Source organism: Cherax quadricarinatus, chromosome 8, assembly GCF_038502225.1.
Source record: "Cherax quadricarinatus isolate ZL_2023a chromosome 8, ASM3850222v1, whole genome shotgun sequence".
Lineage (NCBI taxonomy): Eukaryota > Metazoa > Arthropoda > Malacostraca > Decapoda > Parastacidae > Cherax > Cherax quadricarinatus.
The window spans coordinates 21,528,808-21,548,616 of NC_091299.1; the positions used below are offsets into that span (position 1 = coordinate 21,528,808).

Sequence of the window (19,809 nt, forward strand, 5' to 3'; positions counted from 1 at the left end):
CATCACCCCGGCAACATAATATTGTAGGGCCATCACCCTGGCAACATAATATTGTAGGACCATCACCCTGGCAACATAATATTGTAGGACCATCACCCTGGCAACATAATATTGTAGGGCCATCACCCTGGCAACATAATATTGTAGGGCCATCACCCTGGCAACATAATATTGTAGGGCCATCACCCCGGCAACATAATATTGTAGGGCCATCACCCTGGCAACATAATATTGTAGGGCCATCACCCCGGCAACATAATATTGTAGGGCCATCACCCTGGCAACATAATATTGTAGGACCATCACCCTGGCAACATAATATTGTAGGGCCATCACCCCGGCAACATAATATTGTAGGGCCATCACCCTGGCAACATAATATTGCAGGGCCATCACCCCGGCAACATAATATTGCAGGGCCATCACCCCGGCAACATAATATTGTAGGGCCATCACCCCAGCAACATAATATTGTAGGGCCATCACTCTGGCAACATAATGTTGTTGGGCATTTACCCGGCAACATATTATTGTAAGGCCATCACCCTGGCATCATAATACTGTAGGGCCATCACCCTGGCAACATAATATTGTAGGGCCATTACCCTGGCAACATAATATACTAGGGCCATCACTCCGGCAACATAATATTGCATGGCCATTACTGGGGCAACATAACATTGCAGGGCCATCACTCTGGCACATAATATTGTAGGGTCATCACTCTGTCAACATAATGTTGTAGGGCCATCACTCTGGCAACAATGTTGTAGGGCCATCACTCTGGCAACATAATATTGTAGGGTCATCACCCTGGCAACATAATATTGTAGGGTCATCACCCTGGCAACATAATATTGTAGGGCCATCACTCTGGCAACATATTGTAGGGCCATCACCCTGGCAACATAATATTGTAGGGCCATCACCCTGGCAACATAATATTGTAGGGCCATCACCCTGGCAACATAATATTGTATTGCCATCACCCTAGCAACATAATATTGTAAGGCCATCACCCTGGCAACATAATATTGTAGGGCCATCACACCGGCAACATAATATTGTAGGGTCATCACTCTGGCAACATAATGTTGTAGGGTCATCACTCTGGCAACATAATGTTGTAGGGCCATCACTCTGGCAACAATGTTGTAGGGCCATCACTCTGGCAACAGAATGTTGTAGGGCCATCACCCTGGCAACATAATATTGTAGGGCTATCACCCTGGCAACATAATATTGTAGGGCCATCACCCTGGCAACATAATATTGTATTGCCATCACCCTGGCAACATAATATTGTAAGGCCATCACCCTGGCAACATAATATTGTAGGGCCATCACCCTGGCAACATAATATTGTAGGGCCATCACCCTGGCAACATAATATTGTAGGGCCATCATCCTGGCAACATAATATTGTAGGGCCATCACCCTGGCAACAATGTTGTAGGGCCATCACCCTGGCAACATAATGTTGTAGGGCCATCACTCTGGCAACATAATGTTGTAGGGCCATCACTCTGGCAACATAATATTGTAGGGCCATCACCCTGGCAACATAATATTGTAGGGCCATCACCCTGGCAACATAATATTGTAGGGCCATCACCCTGGCAACATAATATTGTAGGGCCATCACCCTGGCAACATAATATTGTAGGGCCATCACCCTGGCAACAATGTTGTAGGGCCATCACCCTGGCAACATAATGTTGTAGGGCCATCACTCTGGCAACATAATGTTGTAGGGCCATCACTCTGGCAACATAATATTGTAGGGCCATCACCCTGGCAACATAATATTGTAGGGCCATCACCCTGGCAACGTAATATTGTAGGGCCATCACCCTGGCAACATAATATTGTAGGGCCATCACCCTGGCAACATAATATTGTAGGGCCATCACCCTGGCAACATAATGTTGTAGGGCCATCACTCTGGCAACATAATGTTGTAGGGCCATCACTCTGGCAACATAATGTTGTAGGGCCATCACTCTGGCAACATAATATTGTAGGGCCATCACTCTGGCAACATAATATTGTAGGGCCATCACCCTGGCAACATAATATTGTAGGGCCATCACCCTGGCAACATAATATTGTAGGGCCATCACCCTGGCAACATAATATTGTAGGGCCATCACCCTGGCAACATAATATTGTAGGGCCATCACCCTGGCAACATAATATTGTAGGGCCATCACTCTGGCAACATAATAATGTAGGGCCATCACCCTGGCAACATAATATTGTATGGTCATCACCCCGGCAACATAATATTGTAGGGCCATCACCCTGGCAACATATTATTATTATTATTATAATCAAGGGGGAAGCGCTAAACCCGGAGGATTATACAGCGCCTGGGGGGGGGGATGTGGAAGGCATTCAGGCTTAATTCGGGGAACTGGAGCACAGATCCAATTCCCTAAATCAAGAGCCCCTCACCAACATCAAGGAACCTTCCTTGAGGGGACCTGGCAACATAATATTGTAGGGCCATCACCCCGGCAACATAATATTGTATGGTCATCACCCCGGCAACATAATATTGTAGGGCCATCACCCCGGCAACATAATATTGTAGGGCCATCACCCCGGCAACATAATATTGTAGGGCCATCACCCCGGCAACATAATATTGTAGGGCCATCACCCCGGCAACATAATATTGTAAGGCCATCACCCCGGCAACATAATATTGTATTGCCATCACCCTGGCAACATAATACTGTAGGGCTATCACCCTGGCAACATAATATTGTATTGCCATCACCCTGGCAACATAATATTGTAGGCCCATCACCCTGGCAACATAATATTGTAGGCCCATCACCCTGGCAACATAATATTGTAGGGCCATCACCCTGGTAACATAATATTGTAGGGCCATCACCCTGGCAACATAATATTGTAGGCCCATCACCCTGGCAACATAATATTATAGGGCCATCACCCTGGCAACATAATATTGTAGGGCCATCACCCTGGCAACATAATATTGTAGGCCCATCACCCTGGCAACATAATATTGTAGGGCCATCACCCTGGCAACATAATATTGTAGGGCCATCACCCTGGACGCATACTGTAGGGCCATCATTCCGGCAACATTATATTGTAGGGCCATCACCCTGGCAACATAATATTGTAGGACCATCCCCCTGGCAACATAATATTGTAGGGCCATCACCCTGTCAACAGATTGTAGGGCCATCATCCGGCAACATAATATTGTAGGGCCATCACCCTGGCAACATAATATTGTAGGGCCATCACCCTGACAACATAATATCGTATTGCCATCACCCTGGCAACATAATATTGTAGGGCCATCATCCGGCAACATAATATTGTAGGGCCATCATCCGGCAACATAATATTGTAGGGCCATCACCCTGGCAACATAATATTGTAGGGCCATCACCCTCTCAACATATCGTAGAGCCATCACCCTGTCAACATAATAATGTAGGGACATCACCCTGGCAACATAATAATGTAGGGCCATCACCCTGTCAACATAATATTGTAGGGTCATCACCCTGGCAACATAATATCGTATTGCCATCACCCTGGCAACATAATATTGTAGGGCCATCACCCGTGCAACATAATATTGTATTGCCATCACCCTTGCAACATAATATTGTAGGGTCATCACCCTGGCAACATAATATCGTATTGCCATCACCCTTGCAACATAATATTGCTCGGCCATCACCCTGGCAACATATTGTACGGCTATCACCCTGGCAACATAACATTGTATTGCAATCACCCTGGCAACAAAATATTGTAGGACCATCACCCTGGCAACATAATATTGTAGGACCATCACCCCGGTAGGGCCATCATCCGGCAACATAATACTGTAGGACCATCACCCTGGCAACATAATATTGTAGGACCATCACCCTGGCAACATAATGTTGTAGGGCCATCACCCTGGCAACATAACATTGTATTGCCATCACCCTGGCAACATAATATTGTAGGACCATCACCCTGGCAACATAATATTGTAGGACCATCACCCTGGCAACATAATATTGTAGGGCCATCACCCTGGCAACATAAATAATATTGTAGGGCCATCACCCTGGCAACATAATGTTGTAGGGTCATCACTCTGGCAACATAATATTTTAGGGCCATCACTCTGGCAACAAAATATTGTAGGGCCATCATCCGGCGACATAATATTGTAGGGCCATCACCCTGGCAACATAATATTGTAGGGCCATCACCCTGGCAACATAATATTGTAGGGCCATCATCCGGCAACATAATATTGTAGGGCCATCACCCTGGCAACATAATATTGTAGGGCCATCACCCTGGCAACATAATATTTTAGGGCCATCACCCTGGCAACATAATGTTGTAGGGCCATCACCCTGTCAACAAAATATTGTAGGGCCATCACCCTGTCAACATAATACTGTAGGGCCATTACTGGGGCAACATTATATTGTAGGGCCATCACACCGGCAACATAATATTGTAGGGCCATCACTCTGTCAACATAATGTTGTAGGGCCATCACCTTGGCAACATAATATTGTAGGGCCATCACCCTGTCAACATAATGTTGTATGGCCATCACCCTGTCAACATAATGTTGTAGGGCCATCACCCTGACAACATAATATTGTAGGGCCATCACCCTGGCAACATAATATTGTATTGCCATCACCCTGGCAACATAATATTGTAGGGCCATCACCCTTGCAACATAATATTGTAGGGCCATCACCTTGTCAACATAATGTTGAAGGGCCATCACCCTGGCAACATAATATTTTAGGGCCATCACCATGGCAACATAATATTGTAGGGCCATCACCCTGGCAACATATTGTATTGCCATCACTCAGGCAACATAATACTGTAGGCCCATCACCCTGGCAACATAATATTGTAGGGCCATCACAACATAATATTGTAGGGACATCACCCTGGACGCATACTGTAGGGCCATCATCCCGGCAACATAATATTGTAGGGCCATCACCCTGGCAACATAATACTGTAGGGCCATCACTCTGGCAACATAATATTGTAGGGCCATCACCCTGGCAACAATGTTGTAGGGCCATCACCCTGGCAAAATATTGTATTGACATCACCCTGGCAACATAATATTGTAGGGCCATCACCCTGGCAACATAATATTGTAGGGCCATCACCCTGGCAACATAATATTGTAGGGCCATCACCCTGGCAACATAATATTGTAGGGCCATCACCCTGGCAACATAATATTGTAGGGTCATCACCCTGGCAACATAATATTGTAGGGCCATCACCCTGGCAACATAATATTATAGGGCCATCACCCTGGCAACATAATATTATAAGGCCATCACCCTGGCAACATAATATTATAGGGCCTTCACCCTGGCAACATATTGTAGGGCCATCACTCTGGCAACATAATATTGTAGGGCCATCACCCTGCCAACATAATTTTGTAGGGCCATCACCCTGGCAACATAATATTGTAGGGCCATCACCCTGGCAACATATTGTAGGGCCATCACCCTGGCAACATAATATTATAGGGCCTTCACCCTGGCAACATATTGTAGGGCCATCACTCTGGCAACATAATATTGTAGGACCATCACCCTGGCAAAATAATATTGTAGGGCCATCACCCTGGCAACATATTGTAGGGCCATCACCCTGGCAACATAATATTGTAGGGCTATCACCCTGGCAACATAATATTGTAGGGCCATCACTCTGGAAACATAATATTGTAGGGCCATGACTCTGGCAACATAATATTGTAGGGCCATCACCCTGGCAACATAATATTGTAGGGCCATCACCCTGGCAACATATTGTATGGTCATCACCCTGGCAACATAATATTGTATGGCTATCACCCTGGCAACATAATATTGTAGGGCCATCACTCTGGCAACATAATATTGTAGGGTCATCACCCTGGCAACATAATATTGTAGGGCCATCACCCTGGCAACATAATATTGTAGGGCCATCACCCTGGCAACATAATATTGTAGGACCATCACCCTGGCAACATAATATTGTAGGGCCATCACTCTGGCAACATAATATTGTAGGGCCATCACCCTGGCAACATAATATTGTAGGACCATCACCCTGGCAACATAATATTGTAGGGCCATCACTCTGGCAACATAATATTGTAGGGCCATCACCCTGGCAACATAATATTGTAGGACCATCACCCTGGCAACATAATATTGTAGGGCCATCACTCTGGCAACATAATATTGTAGGGCCAGCACCCTGGCAACATAATATTGTAGGGCCATCACCCTGGCAACATAATATTGTAGGGCCATCACTCTGGCAACATAATATTGTAGGGCCATCACCCTGGCAACATAATATTGTAGGGCCATCACCCTGGCAACATAATATTGTAGGGCCATCACCCTGGCAACATAATATTGTAGGGCCATCACCCTGGCAACATAATATTGTAGGGCCATCACCCTGGCAACATAATATTGTAGGGCCATCACCCTGGCAACATAATATTGTAGGGCCATCACCCTGGCAACATAATATTGTAGGACCATCACCCTGGCAACATAATATTGTAGGGCCATCACTCTGGCAACATAATATTGTAGGGCCATCACCCTGGCAACATAATATTGTAGGACCATCACCCTGGCAACATAATATTGTAGGGCCAGCACCCTGGCAACATAATATTGTAGGGCCATCACCCTGGCAACATAATATTGTAGGGCCATCACCCTGGCAACATAATATTGTAGGGCCATCACTCTGGCAACATAATATTGTAGGGCCAGCACCCTGGCAACATAATATTGTAGGGCCATCACCCTGGCAACATAATATTGTAGGGCCATCACCCTGGCAACATAATATTGTAGGGCCATCACTCTGGCAACATAATATTGTAGGGCCATCACCCTGGCAACATAATATTGTAGGGCCAGCACCCTGGCAACATAATATTGTAGGGCCATCACCCTGGCAACATAATATTGTAGGGCCATCACCCTGGCAACATAATATTGTAGGGCCATCACCCTGGCAACATAATATTGTAGGGCCATCACCCTGGCAACATAATATTGTAGGGCCATCACCCTGGCTACATAATATTGTAGGACCATCACCCTGGCAACATAATATTGTAGGGCCATCACTCTGGTAACATAATATTGTAGGGCCAGCACCCTGGCAACATAATATTGTAGGGCCATCACCCTGGCAACATAATATTGTAGGGCCATCACCCTGGCAACATAATATTGTAGGGCCATCACCCTGGCAACATAATATTGTAGGACCATCACCCTGGCAACATAATATTGTAGGGCCATCACTCTGGTAACATAATATTGTAGGACCATCACCCTGGCAACATAATATTGTAGGGCCATCACTCTGGTAACATAATATTGTAGGGCCAGCACCCTGGCAACATAATATTGTAGGACCATCACCCTGGCAACATAATATTGTAGGGCCATCACTATTTCCATCAGGTTTAGCATTATCACGAAACATTTTCCTGTATGTATCCAACACATATATGTTCTACCAAGTAAAAAGATGATCGATCTCGAAGAATAAATAATACCAACAGATGAGAAAGATTGGAATAACTTCACCGGATATTTACTGTATATTAAGTGAACATTACGGTGATGGTTCACGTTAAAACATTTATTTCTTCTACAAAGAAAATCTTATGAAGATTTCTGGGTTTCAAACCTTCCAAAATTATATTCTACTGGTATTACTCTATGTTTACCAGAAGGGTTTTGCATAACTGTGGGCTTTTCAATATAAGAAATTAATACTGTAACCCAATCTCTGTGACATTAATGCAGATTCATGGAAAATATTATTAATAATAATTATTATATAAAAGCCTATCCCGCAAATAATATATCTTTACATTTGTAATGACAGTGATTATCATACAAGAAGTCAACATTATGACAAATGCTCTTGTAATTAAAGGTGTGTTTAAGGAAGGTGTGAAGACTCACGTGTCTGCTGTGAGAGGAAGTTGATCCAGTGACACCACACATACCACCAGACACTCCTGTGTTGGCACCTTCTTTATCTTGAATTCTCGTTCCGACGATGCCAGAGGAGGACCCAGCTGCAGGAGAACATTTGTTATCCGTTTATTATCACATTTATTAATACTGATATAAGACGAAGAACCTGTTACTCAAACTATTAAGTGGTTCTTCCAAATGAAAATTGCCATTACAACTCGCTAACTTTTAGTCACGTACTGCCATCCACATTAATCCTTCACACAAAAACTATTTCAATGGGATGGTGGGAATATCTAAGACATGCTAATATTAGGATAAGATTTTGTTCGTATTTTTAACCCTAAGGTTTAGCCAGCCAGGATAACCCAAGAAAGTCAGTGAGTCGTCGAGAGCTTGTCTGTCGTATTTTCATTGTAGTGCTACAACCTTGTCCCTCAGGATGCCACCCACACCGGTCGACTAACACCCAGGTACCTACTTACCTGGGTGTAAGTGGATGGGGACAGTAGGTATAAGGAAACGCCCAATGTTTCCGGGATCGAACCCTTGACCTACCAGGCCACGGGATTACATATTTTACATATTACATATTTTATGGATCATATCCTCCTTGGGTTGCTACTTCAAGTTTGCTGAAAAAAACTTTGCTTCTTAGGAGCTCAAATTCACGTGTTTATATTTTCTATGTTAATCTGTTAAAGTCGGGTGACAATTTTTATAGTCTGGGTATTGTTAGTTATATCTAACTAAATTACATTTAAGAATAAATGTAATTTACGGTAAGTGAAGACAAGGTACATTAGTAACTTTTATGGGTTACCAAAACAAGGATAATCTCCCATTAAGACAATATATCAGATGAGAGTCGTTCTTGTACAAACTAGCAAAATGACCTAACTGACTCACGAAATCGTAATGACACGATTGTAAACAAACCATACCACGGGTGGGGATAGAACCCACGATCAGAGTCTGGAGTTTTGAGACTCTGATCGCGGGTTCTACCCCCGCCCGTGGTATGGTTTGGTTAAAATGACCTAATGAACTTATAAACTTTCTTGGGAAAATTATCACACAACATTCACTCTTAAGATTTATTGGAAAACTTATTATCCTAAACCAGTACCAGTTAATATACTACTGGAATTCCAGAAACTCTGCCTTGCAATAATAGTAATAATAATAATAATAATAATAATAATAATAATAATAATAATAATAATAATAGTGTAACATGGGTAGCCAAGTTTCGCTTGTATTCCTGAATGTGGAATATTTTGGAACTTTTATATTCCTCATCATCAGATCACCTGATATGACTTAAATCGGTACGAAGAGGTCATTTTTTTACAGTTTGGAATGAAAAACGAGGCTGATATATGCAATGTTGTACACTCCAAGTTCGAAGAGTTATGCAAGGAGCACAACCACCTTCCTTGGACGTGTTGCTTATTAACAGTAACACTTGTCTTTCACTGTATACAGAAAACCTACAGTCAACCATTTTCATCTGTTTAATCATCACTCGGCCCACGTTAAAAGGAGGACAGTTTCCAGCCTTTACCTCAACAATGAGGATCAGTAGCCCCAGCCTACCGGACAAAGACAGTGAATCAATCAAGCAATAATTCTCCAAATTAGGGTACCCTCAGCGGTTCATACAATCAACTTAAAGCAAAGCAACCAAGACTATGTCAGTGTGATAAATCCAGTTAACAAAAGAGTAGTCTACCACAGGAATGTTTGCAACACCTGTGTATGTAAACAGTATTACAGCTTCTCCATTAGTAAAAATAAAGCATTTATAACATACCACAACAATAAATGAAATATAAGATGACACTAAAAAGTTTTGAGGCGGGAACAGACAACAGAGCCCCACTGCATGCACTAGAAAGATAATATATGTTAGGTAATCATTATTGAAGGTTCGTTTATCAATCACGTGCCACCTAGCGGCTTTACCAGTTCAGTATAAAGCTTAATAACTGGAGAAAGTGAAAGATGAGGTAATCAGTCCCTCAACCCAAGATGGATGCTTATATAACGAGAGTCAAATACAGTGTAGTATTTGAAGACATCGTCACTTGTGGGCAGGACCCATTAGTGAAGTAGATCATGCCTGAAAATTGGGCCAGAGGTTAGAAAATAGGATGCAGAAGATATCCTCCTCAGGAATGTTCCATGGTGTTGCTGTGTCATCCAAGTATCATAACATTAATTAAGAGTATACAATACTGATAAGCCGGGAGAGTACCGGCGAATAAGAAGAAAAAAAAACTGCGTATCTTTATTTTGAAGTTTCACCAACCAGTGACTTTAGCAATTCAATACAGAGCTTATCGTATACAACCTGTTTGCTAACTTCTGGCACAACTCTTGGGCATGACCTCTTTCCACAAATGGGTCTCGCCTACCGGTGACTGTCTTCAGCTGCTTCACCTTATTTAACTCCATCATATAAGCTTACATCTTTCTGCCTATGCTTCAGATTTGTCAAAACATAGGTAGCGAACACCTTCAAGGCTGAGGGACTGATTAACTCATCTTCTAATGTCTCCAATTAATAAGCAGTGTTCAACTGACAAAGCCTCTGGATGGTGACACTTCAGAATGACGATACCTCCATCCACTACCCCCTACCCTGGCTCCAAAAAAAGGCACCACTCTCTGCCACACCACTCAGCACTCATATTATCACAATAGTGATAAGGTAGATCCGGAAAGAAAAAATATCACTTGCCTTAAAGTTCTTGTCTCCGAAAAGCCGATAGACAACCCTAAATCCCTGGATACTGGAGGCCTCAGAGTTCCACTGGATGATAACTGACTGATCCTTTCGATAAGCCTCCTGCACGATCACCTGCTGGAATAATATGGTTGCTGGAGTAAATAATGGTGCAGGGAATGGAGGAAGAATGCAAGTGGAGGAGTTTATAAGGGCGTGTGGAAATGAGACAATGATGTAGAGGAGTGAATAAGGGTGTAGTGAAGGGAGTAAGGAAGTACCGAAGGGCATAGGGAAGGAGAATAATGATATGGGAGTAACGGCGTTTGGGAAGGAAGAAGGGGAAGGAAACTGGACTAGTAAGCGTTTTTTTACATAAACGGAATGCAATAAGATTAGGACCAGTCACTAGTAGTGCTCCACAGCGATCAGTTTTTTGTCCCTTTTTGTTCATAATCTATATTAATGATAGTGTGAGGAAAAAGCCCTTAAAACGTAAGGATTATGGTTGTTTAGACACCCAGGAACCATTAGCGTGTTACCGCCGGCACTACCATCTAGCGGGCTGAGACTAAACTTCAGTTCCTCGGGTCTGATTTGCTTTAATTTCTACTCCTGATGGCATTAACCTTACCTAGTGTGGGTTAAAGTTTGGAGAAGCACTTCACTCCACTCTTCTCCTGATCAGCTCTGTTACTGGCCTGGCCAACCAGGGCAGACGCTAATTAATTGGAGCAAGACCCCTGTCTGTAGGACGTAGTGGGACATTACGACTCCTCACCTCTGAAATCTGAAGTGTGGTACTACGACCACGTAGTGACAGGAATTCCAGAACATCGAACCAACACCGCCACCCAGGATAACCAACATCATTTCTTCTAAACATCATCAGATCATCATCCTGGGAATAAGATACTCCTGTCCCAACATCCTACTACAACCACAACGACCAAGTTTTTTATTTCTTTTTAATTAAAATCTTTAGAAAATTATCTTCGTTATTATTCTTCAGGTCATCCATTCATTTATTTTTCCATTCTTTTATTCAGACGGAAGGCGTCCCCCTGACAATTTACTTCTCATTCCATCGAGATCTGACGTCTCCGCCCTCTAAGTCGAACCCCTTATACAGTTTATATTTAAGGAGGAAATCAACAATAGTTTTTCTGTATGTTTTACTAAAATGTGGCAAGAAACTTCATTTCAGTGTTTATTGGAAACTCTCCAACCAAAGCTCTCTTCCCCAGTACCATTCAACCCATGACTCAAAAACTAAACGTAGTATTCTCTTAAGCCTTAAGGTTTTATCTAAGAGTTCTCCGCATCTGTATACCTGGAGGATGTTCCGCGGCCCTGTCTATCACCAGGCCTCGCGGTGGATCACGGCCTGATAAATCAGGCTGTTACTGCCGACCACACGTAACACAACACGAGAACCACAGCCCGGATGGTTAGGTACTGCCTTTAGGTGTCCGTGCAGCTTCCTCTAGAAGACAGCTAAGAGGGTCTAGTGAATTTCTTGAGTGATCTGTCCCAGAAAAAAATTTCACCGAACTACACAACCCTCGATACTTCAGTCACTGCTTACGAGGGATCTATAGCATATCACTGCTGACGAGGGACCTATAGCATCAGTCACTGCTGACGAGGGACCTATAGCATCAGTCACTGCTGACGAGGGACCTATAGCATCAGTCACTGCTGACGAGGGACCTATAGCATCAGTCACTGCTGACGAGGGACCTATAGCATCAGTCACTGCTGACGAGGGACCTATAGCATCAGTCACTGCTGACGAGGGACCTATTGCATCAGTCACTGCTGACGAGGGACCTATAGCATCAGTCACTGCTGACGAGGGACCTATTACCTGGAGTTTACCTGGAGAGAGTTTCGGGGGTCAACGCCCCCGCGGCCCGGTCTGTGACCAGGCCTCCTGGTGGATCAGCGCCTGATCAACCAGGCTGTTGCTGCTGGCTGCACGCAAACCAACGTACGAGCCACAGCCCGGCTGATCAGGAACTGACTTTAGGTGCTTGTCCAGTGCCAGCTTGAAGACTGCCAGGGGTCTGTTGGTAATCCCCCTTATGTGTGCTGGGAGGCAGTTGAACAGTCTTGGGCCCCTGACACTTATTGTATGGTCTCTTAACGTGCTAGTGACACCCCTGCTTTTCATTGGGGGGATGGTGCATCGTCTGCCAAGTCTTTTGCTTTCGTAGTGAGTGATTTTCGTGTGCAAGTTCGGTACTAGTCCCTCTAGGATTTTCCAGGTGTATATAATCATGTATCTCTCCCTCCTGCGTTCCAGGGAATACAGGTTTAGAAACCTCAAGCGCTCCCAGTAATTGAGGTGTTTTATCTCCGTTATGCGCGCCGTGAAAGTTCTCTGTACATTTTCTAGGTCGGCAATTTCACCTGCCTTGAAAGGTGCTGTTAGAGTGCAGCAATATTCCAGCCTAGATAGAACAAGTGACCTGAAGAGTGTCATCATGGGCTTGGCCTCCCTAGTTTTGAAGGTTCTCATTATCCATCCTGTCATTTTTCTAGCAGATGCGATTGATACAATGTTATGGTCCTTGAAGGTGAGATCCTCCGACATAATCACTCCCAGGTCTTTGACGTTGGTGTTTCGCTCTATTTTGTGGCCAGAATTTGTTTTGTACTCTGATGAAGATTTAATTTCCTCATGTTTACCATATCTGAGTAATTGAAATTTCTCATCGTTGAACTTCATATTGTTTTCTGCAGCCCACTGAAAGATTTGGTTGATGTCCGCCTGGAGCCTTGCAGTGTCTGCAATGGAAGACACTGTCATGCAGATTCGGGTGTCATCTGCAAAGGAAGACACGGTGCTGTGGCTGACATCCTTGTCTATGTCGGATATGAGGATGAGGAACAAGATGGGAGCTAGTACTGTGCCTTGTGGAACAGAGCTTTTCACCATAGCTGCCTCGGACTTTACTCTGTTGACGACTACTCTCTGTGTTCTGTTAGTGAGGAAATTATAGATCCATCGACCGACTTTTCCTGTTATTCCTTTAGCGCGCATTTTGTGCGCTATTACGCCATGGTCACACTTGTCGAAGGCTTTTGCAAAGTCTGTATATATTACATCTGCATTCTTTTTGTCTTCTAGTGCATTTAGGACCTTGTCGTAGTGATCCAGTAGTTGAGACAGACAGGAGCGACCTGTTCTAAACCCATGTTGCCCTGGGTTGTGTAACTGATGGGTTTCTAGATGGGTGGTGATCTTGCTTCTTAGGACCCTTTCAAAGATTTTTATGATATGGGATGTTAGTGCTATTGGTCTGTAGTTCTTTGCTGTTGCTTTACTGCCCCCTTTGTGGAGTGGGGCTATGTCTGTTGTTTTTAGTAACTGAGGGACGACCCCCGTGTCCATGCTCCCTCTCCATAGGATGGAAAAGGCTCGTGATAGGGGCTTCTTGCAGTTCTTGATGAACACAGAGTTCCATGAGTCTGGCCCTGGGGCAGAGTGCATGGGCATGTCATTTATCGCCTGTTCGAAGTCATTTGGCGTCAGGATAACATCGGATAGGCTTGTGTTAATCAAATTTTGTGGCTCTCTCATAAAAAATTCATTTTGATCTTCGACTCTCAGTCTGGTTAGCGGCTTGCTAAAAACTGAGTCATATTGGGACTTGAGTAGCTCACTCATTTCCTTGCTGTCATCTGTGTAGGACCCATCTTGTTTAAGTAGGGGCCCAATACTGGGCGTTGTTCTCGATTTTGATTTGGCATAGGAGAAGAAATACTTTGGGTTTCTTTCGATTTCATTTATAGCTTTTAGTTCTTCCCGCGATTCCTGACTCCTAAAGGATTCTTTTAGCTTAAGTTCGATGCTTGCTATTTCTCTGACCAGTGTCTCCCTGCGCATTTCAGATATATTGACCTCTTTTAGCCGCTCTGTTATTCTTTTCCGTCGCCTGTAAAGGGAGCGCCTGTCTCTTTCTATTTTACATCTACTCCTCCTTTTTCTTAGAGGAATAAGCCTTGTGCATACATCGAGTGCCACCGAGTTAATCTGTTCTAGGCATAAGTTTGGGTCTGTGTTGCTTAGTATATCTTCCCAGCTTATATCGGTTAGGACTTGGTTTACTTGGTCCCACTTTATGGTTTTGTTATTGAAGTTGAATTTGGTGAATGCTCCCTCGTGACTAGTCTCATTTTGTCGGTCTGGGGCTCCTCGCATACATGTCTGAACCTCAATTATGTTGTGATCTGAGTATATTGTTTTTGATATGGTGACATTTCTTATCAGATCATCATTGTTAGTGAATATGAGGTCTAGTGTATTCTCCAGTCTAGTAGGCTCTATTATTTGCTGGTTTAAATTGAATTTTGTGCAGAGATTTAAAAGCTCGTGTGAGTGTGAGTTTTCATCAGAGCTGCCTCCTGGTGTTATTACTGCAACAATATTATTTGCTATATTCCTCCATTTTAGGTGCCTTAAGTTGAAATCCCCCAGGAGCAAGATGTTGGGTGCAGGAGCTGGAAGATTTTCCAGACAGTGGTCAATTTTTAACAGCTGTTCCTGGAATTGCTGGGATGTTGCATCCGGAGGCTTGTAGACTACCACAATGACTAGGTTCTGGTTCTCGACCTTTACTGCTAAAACTTCCACTACGTCATTTGAGGCATTAAGCAGTTCTGTACAAACAAGTGACTCTGCAATGTACAGGCCAACCCCCCCCTTTTGCCTGTTCACTCTGTCACATCTGTATAGGTTGTAACCTGGGATCCATATTTCATTGTCCAAGTGATCCTTTATGTGGGTCTCAGTGAAAGCCGCAAACATTGCCTTTGCCTCTGCAAGCAGTCCACGGATGAAAGGTATTTTGTTGTTTGTTGCTGGCTTTAGACCCTGTATATTTGCAAAGAAGAATGTTATCGGACTGGTGGTATTGTTGGTACTGGGGGGGGATTTTTTTTCCGGCATTAGTATCTGTATCTGTTGGTTTGGAGTGGAGGCCATCGACTGTGGTTTCACTCCAGGAATGACTGGATTTGGTGTACGATTTCTGCCATTTCCTGCCAGTTTTTTTTCCTTCCTGGCACTAAAAAACCTCTCCCTCTTGAGTGGCTGTGGCTACCCAGGTTTTCCCATGGCCTGGATGTTTTGTATCTTTTTGTCCCCTTTAGATGGTATGCCTGGCAATTTAAGTTATAGCACAGTCTTTCCTGTACTGAAGAGGTACACATTTCAGGGTGAAAAAGCTTACAGGAAGGGAGTTTGCATTTTCCTGTTGTCATATAGGCATGGCATTTTCTAGGGTGGTCATAGTTGCACGTCCCATCTGTTTTTCCAGATTTCCCATGCCAGCAGATACCAAGTGCATAGTATGTGCACAGGCTTGGTTTCCGCTTGCCTTGGGTTTCTGTGACTGTATTCCCTGTTGGTGCATGTTTCCCTGTCTTACTTCTATCCTCCCTAGCACCAACAATGGAGCTCCCACCAGTTGTTTTTGGTAATTTATCCTCACTATTGCTATTGGAGTCCTCTTGTTTGCTATTTCCTGCGGTATTTCTAGTTTGCAATATTGGTTTTATCTTATCTTTGACTACACTTGTTTCCCTACTATGGCTCCTGTCCCCTATGAGGTCATTTATATGTATTCCTTCCTGCGTATAATTCCCGACTACCTGGACAAAATCTCCAGCTTCACCATTACTGTCTCCCAGGACAGTATCTCCAGCTTCACCATTTCTGTCTCCCAGGACAGAACCTCCAGCTTCACCATTACTGTCTCCCAGGACAGCACCTCCAGCTTTACTATTACTGTCTCCCAGGACATCACCTCCAGCCTTACAGTTTGTGACTACATGGCCAGTATCAAGGGCAGTACCATTCAGCCCAGACTTTTTATGTTCCCATCTGTTGTAGAAAGCTTCCAGGTTTTCTATGAAAGCAGCTTTGATGTTGTCCTCTTTTAATACCCTTGTGATTTTAGTCCACAGATTTTCCTCATTTGGGCATACCCAGAAACACTTCTCTGTTTTAATACTGCTTGTAGCTAGTTCTGGGATATCTGCACAAGGGGCATGACACCAATTTCCACAAAAATGACAATTTATCCATGTGGAAGCCCGTTTGTTTGACTGACCACAGACTACACACAGCTTCATAATGATTTGAATGGTTGATTTACTGCAATTCTACTAGCAACCTCTTGAATATTATATTAATAACCTTAAATGAAGCTCTAGCTATTTGTATTTCTGTTTCTAACTCTTTTTGTATATTGGACAGCTTACCGTCACGTTCACTGCTGACGAGGGACCTATAGCATCAGTCACTGCTGACGAGGGAACTATAACATCAATCAATGCTGACGAGAGAACTATAACATCAATCACTGCTGACGAGAGACCTATAGCATCAATGACTGATGACGAGAGAACTATAACATCAATCACTGCTGACGAGGGACCTATAACATCAATCACTGCTGACGAGGGACCTATAACATCAATCACTGCTGACAAGGGACCTATAACATCAATCACTGCTGACGAGGGACCTATAACATCAATTCACCTAGACCTGACACCACCGAAAAGGGATATAAAATCCTCCGAACAACTTATATGCCAAATACATTCCCAAGCTTCTTTCCAACTGCATAACCACCCTTGCCTCTACTACCAACAATGGCATCGCCTCAAAAACACTAGCAACATAACTTATGCAGGAGGGTATACCACTCCATAAAAATTTACGAAATCTACGTGGATGAAAGAGATCACAAGCGCATTTTAGAGCACCAATACGGCAGCAGGAGAGAAAATTTCAACAACGCCTGCATAATACATCGCAATTCTCACAACCACTTGAAAAATTTAACTGCTGCACAATATCGTAACTGCCAGGGAGGACAACACTCGGCATTTCCATTTTCAATCGGAACACTTTCTACATTTTAGATGTACCTCTTGCCAGAAAACTTCTTGGACGTTTTCAAATCTGTGACCTAACGCGCTACTACTCTACTCCTCTCTTACCAAATTTATTTGTTTGTGGATTAGCTAACTGCATACACGAAACGTTGTCAATAAATGTTTCCTATAACTGCTTTGTGTCTTTTCCATTATGCCTGTATCTCACATCATTACCAACCCAACTCTATTACTGTTCTTATGTAAGGGTGTAAGGAGGGATTCAACGTTTAACTAAAGGCGTAGTGAAAGTAGTTAAGGATGCGTGAGAGTAAAGGTTTAGAGAAGGAATTAAGAATATTAAAGATATATTGGAAAATGGTGAATGAGAGTACATATCAAGTGCTGCTGTGGAATACGAAAGCTTATTTATATCCTATTAATTATTATACTGCGTTGCTACTCTCTGAATATGTGATTTTAGTTTTTAAAAAGGATCACTATTGATGAAATGTATAATACCATAACCACTAAAACCCATTTACCTTGTCTTCGTAGGGTCCCTGTGCTTGGCCACTGAAGTTGTCCAGTGAAGATGAGTCGTCGTTCCTGAGTATCAGACTGGGTCTGGACACGGTGGAAGGCACTGCCTGGGATAATGGACGCTCTAGGCGGGATGGCCGACGCTGCGATCTTGTGGGCAGTACTTCTAGGGGTAGCCTCAGGACAGGTTCTTTATCTATACCCAGGTCCTGCCCTCCTGGACCCCATTTTAAGGAGCTCACACTCCCCTCAATTTCTAGTTCCTCTTCAGGGGTTGAAGCAGCAAGATGTTTCAACGATCCACTTTGGAATAAAGTCATCTGTGAGGGCACACAGGTGTCATTTAGTAAATGAAGGATAGCTAGCAAGCTTAAGAAAAATCACTAAGAATGATATCTTGTCAAAATAGTGTTAGAAAGTCAAGTTAAAACTTGCAACCATTTAAGAAAAGATAAAAGTGTCATACATATAACAACTGTGAACATCTGTTGCCACAAACTAGACGACATATCTAAAAGATTTTTTAATGTAATGGAATATTTTTTGTAATGAATTCAGATATTCACAAATGATTTATGGAAAACTTATAAATACATGTATAAATCAAACCATCCTGCATATTCCTTTCTTATAAAAATACACTGAATATGTTAAATAACGTTTATATGTGGAAGATTTGCTTTAAAATCGTTATTTCCCAACCATTGATAATTTATGTTTACCTGGAGAGAGTTCCGGGGGTCAACGCCCCCGCGGCCCGGTCTGTGACTAGGCCTCCTGGTGGATCAGAGCCTGATCAACCAGGCTGTTACTGCTGGCTGCACGCAAACCAACGTACGAGCCACAGCCCGGCTGGTCAGGAACCGACTTTAGGTGCTTGTCCAGTGCCAGCTTGAAGACTGCCAGGGGTCTGTTGGTAATCCCCCTTATGTATGCTGGGAGGCAGTTGAACAGTTTCGGGCCCCTGACACTTATTGTATAGTCTCTTAACGTGCTAGTGACACCCCTGCTTTTCATTGGGGGGATGTTGCATCGTCTGCCAAGTCTTTTGCTTTCGTAGTGAGTGATTTTCGTGTGCAAGTTCGGTACTAGTCCCTCTAGGATTTTCCAGGTGTATATAATCATGTATCTCTCCCGCCTGCGTTCCAGGGAGTACAGGTTTAGGAACCTCAAGCGCTCCCAGTAATTGAGGTGTTGTATCTCCGTTATGCGCGCCGTGAAGGTTCTCTGTACATTTTCTAGGTCAGCAATTTCACCTGCCTTGAAAGGTGCTGTTAGTGTGCAGCAATATTCCAGCCTAGATAGAACAAGTGACCTGAAGAGTGTCATCATGGGCTTGGCCTCCCTAGTTTTGAAGGTTCTCATTATCCATCCTGTCATTTTTCTAGCAGATGCGATTGATACAATGTTATGGTCCTTGAAGGTGAGATCCTCCGACATGATCACTCCCAGATCTTCGACGTTGGTGTTTCGCTCTATTTTGTGGCCAGAATTTGTTTTGTACTCTGATGAAGATTTAATTTCCTCGTGTTTACCATATCTGAGTAATTGAAATTTCTCATCGTTGAACTTCATATT

At 43.5% G+C, this 19,809-nt stretch overlaps 1 protein-coding gene and 1 long non-coding RNA gene across 3 annotated transcripts in view; one reads left to right on the forward strand and one right to left on the reverse strand.

Moving 5' to 3' along the window:
* The window catches only part of LOC138852410 (uncharacterized), a 47,489-nt gene extending 28,647 nt beyond the window's left edge, over positions 1-18,842 (forward strand). Inside the window, exon 2 of the long non-coding RNA XR_011391731.1 lies at positions 18,247-18,842. This is a non-coding gene — a long non-coding RNA (uncharacterized lncRNA). The remainder of the gene's footprint in view (positions 1-18,246) is intronic.
* Positions 1-19,809, reverse strand: part of LOC128685245 (uncharacterized) — a 76,442-nt gene that overhangs the window by 29,487 nt on the left and 27,146 nt on the right. Inside the window, exons 8-10 of one of the 2 annotated variants that reach the window (XM_070082926.1) lie at positions 18,234-18,551; positions 10,810-10,929; positions 8,049-8,164 (exon numbers count right to left, since the gene is read on the reverse strand). In XM_070082926.1, coding sequence (XP_069939027.1) covers positions 8,049-8,164; positions 10,810-10,929; positions 18,234-18,551 — 554 coding nt within the window. Of the gene's footprint in view, positions 1-8,048; positions 8,165-10,809; positions 10,933-18,233; positions 18,552-19,809 lie in introns of both variants that reach the window. The other variant, XM_070082925.1, reaches the window with a different exon arrangement.